Source organism: Carica papaya, chromosome 3 (assembly GCF_054855325.1).
Source record: "Carica papaya isolate Zhongbai chromosome 3, ASM5485532v1, whole genome shotgun sequence".
In the NCBI taxonomy this organism is placed as follows: domain Eukaryota; kingdom Viridiplantae; phylum Streptophyta; class Magnoliopsida; order Brassicales; family Caricaceae; genus Carica; species Carica papaya.
Genome location: NC_142311.1, coordinates 26536333 through 26545264, shown reverse-complemented (window position 1 = coordinate 26545264; position 8932 = coordinate 26536333). Strand labels below are relative to the sequence as shown.

Genomic DNA, 8932 nt, shown 5'->3' with positions numbered 1-8932 from the left:
CATGTATTCAAGTCTAGTCACTCTAGATATTTTAATATTTTTTATAAATAATTTAGCTCTATTTTTTTTACTTTGCCACATCCGTAGTGAGATCATATTTGTTTCAAAATCTCTCCATTTCTTACATGGTTGTGTTATTTGAGCTAAATGTTCTTAGCTCCTTACTGTGAATTCCTTGAGTTTTTTTTTTTTTTTTTTTGCAATCTTCTATCTCTTTGTTCTACATGATGTGCTTATCTCTTGTTCGTTTTAGAAGAATATATTAATATGCTTGAGCAGATCATATATAGGAAACTCCTACCTCAATTCTTACTAAGGTAGTTTTTGGTTTCTTTTAAGTTACATGGAATATACTTGACAAATTAATGAATTGTATGCTTGGTAGAAGAAAAAAGGCACGTATCTAAAGCATCACCAAGAAAACAAATTTCTTCCGAAACTATACCTTACTCCTGTATCACTTCATGCTCTCTTACTATTTTTTTTTTTTTTTTTTTTTTATGATTCTTAAAATTTCATATTAATTTAGTTTTTTAACAAATTAATTATCAACTAAACTTATGATAATGAAAATAAAACATAGAAAAAAAGAAAATTTTAACAAAAATTTTTACCATCAACAACCACGAGTTTTACCCAACAAAGACGGGCCAATAACAGTTTTCTGAATCCAATTTATGATAAATTAAAGATTGAAGTAAATACGTAAACTAACACGTGGCAAGATTGCATGAGACAAAATTTAATAAAGTAAATGAAAAGAAAAAAGAAATAGCCCCTGTTACATAGTTTATTAAAATATTAAAATTTCAGAATGTCATCAGAGTAGGGTGTCAAAAATCATTCAACGCAAGTAAAATAAAGCCTAAAGGTGGATATTAATCCATGGAGAAACCCTAACAAGAGGAGGAGACACAAGATAGCCACAGACACAATGGAATTGCAACTCACAAGGAAGCAGTAATATAAACAACGTAACAAAAGAAAAAAGCATGCTCGTCCTCAATAACTTATTTTCTTTGTATGAATCTTTTCTATTTCGTTCATCTAATGAAATACCAGAGATGTTATGCAACTAGAGTTCAGATTGACTTGCCTATTGTCATAACCAAAACTGGTAGACAGTAAGCATCATATCAGTGAATTCTACTGTAGCAGCCTCCATGGATGGCCAGCAATGTCCTTCGAGCAAACAGACAGACGTGGTTTCTCATCTATCAACAACATACCACAGCCACTGAGCTTTTTCTCCCTTTACCTCCTAGTATTACAACCATTCAAATCTAATAGACCCTTGCAGTGGTACCCTATAATTTTGCACAACTGAAAAAACGGCAATTAAAATGACAATTAATTAGCTCCCAGTCACAAGTAACGTTAATGCTACAGGGATCAACAACTTAAACCTGTTAATAGTTATCACCTCAATCGTCCAGGTAGTAATACGACCCAGCAGATTTTTGCTCCCTGTCCTTAGTTGAATCCAATTTGTTGATCCGTGGCCTATAATTAGTTGGATCCCGCCGGAATGTGATGTCCAGATGCTACAATGCAGGCAGGAGTGAGTATCAATCATTTTGCAGCGCTCATTTGGATAAAGACAAGAAAATTGGGGGGAATTAAGTATCAGAAACTGTTCACATATTAAGAGCAAAAACGGCATAATGCAACAATATTCATTTTTTGGAATATCATTTGTGGACAATCTTTTCATAAACTAGTAGTATGAACTTAAAACATAAGAAGGCCCAGTAGCCTCCCACAACCAATTCCAAAATAATTGATAAGATCCAGTTGTACTGTTTTTGCTTCATTTTTCCTTCATTTACCTCTAATAAGCAAAAAAAATATCAAAGAGAAGGGAAAAGTTTATGGGACTCACTGATAGGAAGAGATTCATCCCAGTCAATAATGATTGAGGAGAATTTGCTGTACAATCAACAGATGGCTTTCCCTCATAGACAATAACTCTATCTGCCAGATAAGTTGCCATTATAAAATCATGCTCAACAACAAATGCGGTTTTCTTTGCATGAAGGATAAACCTCTTTATGACTTTAGAAGCAACAATACGTTGCTCGGAATCAAGATAAGCACTTGGTTCATCAATGAGATAAATATCCGCCGGCTGCATGAACCAAGGAATTAATTACACAACACCAAGACAATCACAAGTTTTGGTAATGCAAAATAGAGTACCCAACCAAAACATATGCAAATATCTAATGAATGCAGCAAAAACTGGTATGTACTTTTAATCTATAAGTAACTGCAGTTTTATGAAAAACTGGGGAAGAAATATAATTTTTCATCGCACAAATCAGCAAATCTGTTTTTGAGAGCTCAAAATGGGAGATCGGAAAGGACAACAAAACCCGGTTCTGGTCTGACATTTGGTGCGGTAATACCAATCTGCAGAACCGTTTTCCACTCATTTATGCTATATCTAAGGACAAACACAGGCTCATTGAGAAGACTTTTGACTTCGATAGTGGTAATGGCTGAATATTGTGGTCAACAGGAATTTGCAAGACTGGGAAATAAAGGAGTATGAGAACTTGCTGTCATTTTTGAAAACCATCCAGCTCAACAATAACAAATTAATATGGTCTTTGAACAGCAATGGCTCCTTCACTGTCAAATTTTTTTACAAACACTTAGCTGGCCACAACTGTTCGGAGAGAATGGATTTTCCAGCAAAAATGATTTGGAGGACTAAGGCTCCACCTAGAGTATCCTTCTTTGCTTGGGAAGCATCTAAAGACTGCATATTGACCATTGATAATCTAATGAAGAGAGACATTATTTTAAGCAACAGATGTTTCCTTTGCAAGAACAATGCTGAGTCTAGCAATCACCTTTTGCTTTGGTGCCCCATCACTTACAAGTTATGGACCATGGTCTATGGACTATTAGGTATATGCTGAGCCATGGCTGCTTCCGTCAAGGATGAACTGTTTGCCTGGGGAATTGGTGTGCAAGAAGAATAAGAATTTCAGACTTATACTGCTCACCATAGTCTGGGTTATTTGGAAAAAAAGAAACAATAGAGCTTTTAAAGGGAAAGAAGATATTTTTGGCAACATCAAGGACAAATGGTTTCATTTTTTTGATTCCATTGTTCTAGAACATAACCTTGTCCATTTTGATGATTTTGGGTCAATTTCAGATATGTTTATTGACTTGTAAATCTTTTGTAAATGAGTGGTGTCCCCTTGGCGCTTACATATCAATACATTTTCTATACTTTTATCTATAAAAAAAGGAAATATGATTTTTCATTGCATCACAAAAAAATATGAAGAAATATGAAGAATGATAACAAAATTTAAGAACGAAAAAAAAAACAAAAATTTTCATTTAAATATCAGGAAACATGCATTGCCCAAGATGACTGCCTACAAGCTCGATGATTCCCCACCCTAATAGGCCCTAAAACTCCTAACAGGGTACAAAGGTCCCCAGCTTACAGTTGTATTATTCAACATTATGCTCATACACACAAAGCTCCATAAATCTAATGCATTGATGAAAAGATGAGCATTTTTCATAAGATCAGCTTAAATCAGCTTGTTCAAGGAAAATAACACAAGTACTACCAGAATACCCCTGTACTACAAAGTACTATATAATATGTTTCAGAGCACACATGAAACAAGATTTCCATTGAGATCAAACCCGATCCGTGTATAGTAAGGCATATTCAACTCCTAAAAATGGGGTAGTATTTCTATACAGCAGCCTAAACCGCTTGCTCCTGAATAATAAAATGCAAGTACAAACACTACCATGCAGACACATTTTTGTATAACATTCTGATGTTTTATAGCAATGCAGTTAGTTGTAGAGAATTAAAAATCTAAATGTCCACTACTAATATTCACCTTTCCAAGGCACAGAGCTAATGCAACTCTTTGCAACTCTCCACCAGAGAGATTGACAACTTCCTGATCCATTAATTGATCAATAAGAAGAGGCTTCATCACATCTGATACAAATTGAGGATGCATGTATGAATCACGTATTTTTTGGTGTAGTAAGTGTCTAACAGTAGACTGAAACTTTGGACTGATCTTCTGTGGTTTGTAAGAAACATTGAACTCAGGTATCTCCACATCAGAACCTTCTACTGTATCAGGTTTCAATAAACCCGCCTGTTGATTTAACCAAGATGAATAACTCAACTTCCTCCAACAGTCAAGAGAGTTAAAGACCAAAATCGGCTATATACTACAATCAAAACTGAAAGCAAAGAAATGATAAAGTTACCAGCATGCGGATAAATGTTGTCTTGCCTGTTCCATTCTCACCCAGCATTACAATTATCTGGGAATCAGTAAATTCACCCTCAATCACTTTAAGTTTAAAATTTCCCTGAGTTTTACTCATGGTCGGATATCTATATCTCGCATATGTCTCAATTTCTTCAGAGGTTTCCTGGGGAGTCTCAGCAACCTAGGATAATGATAAGTATGAGTGACAAACAAAATAGCAGAACCAATCAAGAAGCATTACACATAAAATCCAAAGATATACCTTGAAGGTAAGAGATTCATCCCGGAACCGTAAGTTTTCTGTTGGCACAAAGCCAGCTAAGAATATATTAATTCCTTCTCTCACGGAAAATGGAAGGGTCACAACTCCATATGCACCAGGTTTACCATACAAACAGCAGATGAAGTCTGACAAATAATCCAGCACACTAAGGTCATGCTCAACGACAATTACATAGCTGAAATACAAAGTGCAAACTCTGTAAGTATCTTCATAACAGAAGTAACATAAGCATCTGAAAAGAAAAAAACATATAATGAGAAAATTAAACCTATTAGGCCTCAGCAAAGATCGAATAACTTGTGCTGCTTTAAGCCTCTGTTTGACATCAAGATAACTTGAAGGTTCATCAAACATGAATATCTCTGCATTCTGTATGGCAACAACAGCAATCGCAAACCTCTGCAGCTCTCCACCAGACAAATCCCCTACATTGCGATCAATCACCTGGTTTAGATCAAGATCAGCACAAAGTTCTTCTTTTATCTCCCTCTCATCCTTCTGGTCAAGAACCTGCCCTACATTGCCTTGAACAGCTTTTGGAATGTGATCGACATACTGAGGCTTTATGATGGCCTGATTAAGAAAAAAAATTACATCAGCAGAGAAAGTGACGTAGGAAAAATTAAAGATTAAACTGTATATTAAATATAACACCTAACATGTCTTAGACATCACTAAAGAAAATAGGTTATTAAGTATCACATTTAAGGAGTTGATTTCATCAAGGATATTAAGAAAATTCTCACATAATCATACTGACTAATGTCTGATCTCATAAAAAATTACAAAGGTACTTATGGAGTTTTTAATTTTTAACAACTATTTTATGGAGTTCTAAAAGGTCCTAATTACAAGATTATTTTAGGTCATTAAAATTGATAAACGACATGATATTAATGGCTGAAAATCAGTGCATATAAGTATTTTTACTCATATACTGCACATAGAAGTTTATTTGGGATGAATTGAAAGAGTTATTAGTTTTGGGGTAGAGTAAATTTGAACAAAAGCAGCACAGATATTTAGTTCAAGGAGGAAATAAGGGACACTTGGTTGTACCAAAATTTGACTCAAGGGTGAATAGTAGAGACACATTTATCAATTTGAAGAATATGTCTTCCCTGCTGGATTTCATACTCCTAATCAACTGTGTCTTTTCCGCGTTCTTTTGACAAGGATGACCATTTTCAGCATTTGCTAATTTTTTTTTTTTTGGAGAGCTCCAAGAATGTGTTTTTGGATTCTTCAACACTTACAAATTGATATTAATTAATTTTTTTTTTCAATTAGGGGAGAATGACGTAGAATAGATCCAACTTAGATTTTCTAAAATGCTTAAGAATTGCATTTCTAACTAATCTACAATTTCTATAATTTATTCCAATAGCATAGATAATATTATCTTTATTAGCTTTTACAATTTAATTCACAGTTTAAATTCTTTTTAAAGTTTTAACTGTTTTATTAGTTAAGTTAAAAAAAATCAGTCAAAAAAGAAATTGTTCCTATTAGGATTCGTTAACTACATCTAGATCATGGTTAAATTTAAAACTCTATAAGTAGATATACAATTCTCTTTCAAGATCAGCCATGAGCCAATAAATTATTTTGAGTTTCTTCAATACCTCCATTGTGTGATTCAATCATGTCTTAACCATGATACTTTAGAAACCAGCATAGATATTATGCATAAGGAATCCTGGGTGTTGATCCCAGTTATTTTTCGGAATTTTTATCACAATTTTTAGGAGGGAATGTGATAAGTAAAATATCCCTAAGTAGGCAAATTAGCTCAAATTTTTTCCTACATCACACAACCAACATAAAGTCCACCTAAAGTTATTATTAGTTTCAACACAAGATACTATTTCCCTAACTAAGTTTTTAGGTTAAAGTGCATGTTTGCAAGCAAAATCTAGAAGACCTTGTACAACTCAAGGTCCATAACAACATAACATGTTGTGTACTCTACCAATAAGTAGTAATCGCACATTCCCCATCGACAGAAACATCAATTAACAAGCACCTAATCTTATACAAAATACTTAATTGACTCCCTACAATAACGTTTCATAACCAAAACAACATTGATTGAAGTCAATAATACATGCCAATGCATGCATATCCATTTCTATGTGTGACTATACTTTAAAAAAAAGCCATATTAAGTGTCCAGATCACCTTCAAATTATCTTCCAATATGCGAGTAAAATAGTTCTGTAGCTCAGATCCGCGAAAGTAGGTCAAGATTTCCTGCCAATCAGGTGGGTTCTGGAAAGGAAAATCATCAGAAGGGTGAGCATGTACACATCGAGTAGCAATCATAGATGAAGAGGAAAGTGTATCACATTGAAACGACCCAAATTTGGTTTAAGTTTTCCAGCTAAAACTTTAAGTGCGGTAGATTTCCCAATGCCATTGGTTCCAACCAAACCAAGAACTTGCCCAGGCCTAGGGACTGGCAATCTGGAAAAAGATATTATCACAATCCCAATTATAAAGAAGAAAAGGGTCACCATTTAGAAAGCAAAGCAGTTTAACAAGAAAATGATAAAGATATTGAAAACCTGTGCAACTTAAAGGTATTGGGGCCATAGCGGTGAGTTGTATCTTTATCCAAATCTCTTGGCAGGTTGATGATTTGAATTGCTTCAAAAGGGCATTTCTGCATGAATGGAATCAAAGCTCAGTTTACAAATATAAATATTGAGACAGAGACAAAGGTTTGAACAAATATGAGTTACACACCTTGACACAGATACCACAACCGATGCACAACTCCTCTGATATGAAGGCAATCTTGGACGCAGGAGTAACCTCAATACATAGCTTCCCTGAGAGGAAAAAGAAAGGGAACAAGGAACACATAATTGGAATTTTAAAACAAAAAGGAAAATCAAAAATGAAAAAGCAAAGGATCCACATTCATGTGAAATAAACACAAATAGCAACCATTGATCACCAAGAGAAAAGTACAAAACCCTCATGTCCTAATAAAATCATGCATATTCCCAGCAAGGACCTTTCAATCACAAACTAAAATATAATAAACAAAACTTCATACTTATTTTATGAACGAAGGATGTAACACAAACATGAGAAAAGAAACATATGATACCGGTTTTGACAACAGGACAACTCTTCTTGCATTCCTGGCGACATTTCTTGGGCTTGCACCTGTCTTGGCTCACAATAGCAATACGCGTTAAGCGATCTGCCATCTCTCTCTGCTCCTATAACCTATACGCACACACGTAACACCAGAGTGAGAAACGCTGATCCAACAATATGAACAACAAAGGGTGCTCATTCCCCCTTCTTTTCACTTCCTTTAAAACGTAACGGATTATTATCATAAATTAACAAATAAAACGCCAAATCAATGAAATTAGAGTAAAACATAAATGAAAACTTCATCATTTCAATTGAGGAAACAAATAAAATTTAACAAAACAAACTGATGCTTTTGACACAGATTTGAAGGATACAAGGAGAAGTTTAGCGGGATCACTTACAGGGCCAAGATTCACAGCTCAGATATGGAGAAGTGCAAAAAGAGCAGGCGCTGATAACTGAGTGCTAATCTACGAACACGAACTGATTGTAAAAAGAAAATAAGAGAGTAATATCAGGGTTTGCCAGAGACGGAGACGAAGCGGCCGGTCGGGACCCTTCCCTCGCCCCACGCCTCACCAACTGATTTCCCTCCACCACGACGGGGGCAGATACCAGTTTACAACGTCCAATTTATGAAGATAAAAGTAAGATAGTAGAGTAGAGGAGGATTACCAGTAGATGCTTCTGAGCTCGACAGAAGTTGAGGCCGATTTCTCAAAAGGTTTTGATGAATTGATGAGGAAGAAGAAGAGTAGATCTGAGATGGAAACAGAGGAAGAAGAGGAAGAGAGAACTCAGATTGCCGTCCCACAGAAGATTTACGGCAGTGAGGTAACGAGGAGGAGGAGGAGGAGGAGGAGGAGGAGAAGAGAGCTTAGCGTGGCCGCAGAAAACTGAAGAGGAGACGGTAGACCGTGGCATACACATGTCCCAAAGGATACAAAAGTAAATATCTCATTTACAGAGGTATTATAGGTATTTTATCCCTAAATTTCATATTTAATTTTTACTTTAGAGCTCAATTTTAAAGTTTTAAATTATAAATTTAAGATTTAATTTATTCTTAATAAAGTTTTATCGTTTGTTTATGAATTTTATTATGCGAATAAATGTTAAATAAGTGAATGATTAATATAAAATTATATTTAAATATTTTTATTTATTTTAAATTACAGAATAAAGTCTATTTTATTTTTTATTCTTTCTGTATAAATTATTAAATTTTTTATTCATATTTTTTTTAATATTTTTATAAATA

At 34.6% G+C, this 8932-nt stretch overlaps 1 protein-coding gene across 2 annotated transcripts; it reads right to left on the bottom strand.

Annotated features, from left to right (window-relative positions):
* Positions 1–762: 762 nt before the first annotated feature.
* ABCE2 (RNAse l inhibitor protein 2) lies at positions 763–8592 on the bottom strand. 2 transcript variants are annotated; one of them, XM_088216366.1, is made up of 14 exons: positions 8347–8591; positions 8073–8154; positions 7676–7797; positions 7306–7391; positions 7125–7222; positions 6906–7023; positions 6739–6828; positions 4826–5130; positions 4537–4732; positions 4270–4455; positions 3885–4154; positions 1883–2128; positions 1424–1544; positions 763–1323 (listed from the first exon to the last, which is right to left on the bottom strand). In XM_088216366.1, the coding sequence occupies exons 3-13, from the start codon at positions 7776–7778 to the stop codon at positions 1425–1427; spliced, it is 1818 nt and encodes a 605-aa protein (XP_088072492.1). In that variant the 5' UTR covers positions 7779–7797; positions 8073–8154; positions 8347–8591; the 3' UTR covers positions 763–1323; position 1424. The 2 variants fall into 2 exon arrangements, with proteins under 2 accessions (XP_088072492.1, XP_088072493.1); XM_088216367.1 differs by lacking the exons at positions 763–1323; positions 1424–1544 and adding an exon at positions 2859–2962 and having other exon boundaries at positions 1990–2128; positions 8347–8592.
* Between the last annotated feature and the right edge of the window lie 340 nt (positions 8593–8932).

Coding starts and splice junctions, on each gene's coding strand:
- ABCE2 (XM_088216366.1), bottom strand. CDS start 7,778: ATGGCAGATCGCTTAACGCGTATTGCTATTGTGAGCCAAGACAGGTGC. Junction 5,131..6,738: donor TATTGGAAGATAATTTGAAG/GTGATCTGGACA, acceptor TTTCTTAATCAG/GCCATCATAAAGCCTCAGTA. Junction 4,733..4,825: donor TCTTTGCTGAGGCCTAATAG/GTTTAATTTTCT, acceptor TTTGTATTTCAG/CTATGTAATTGTCGTTGAGC.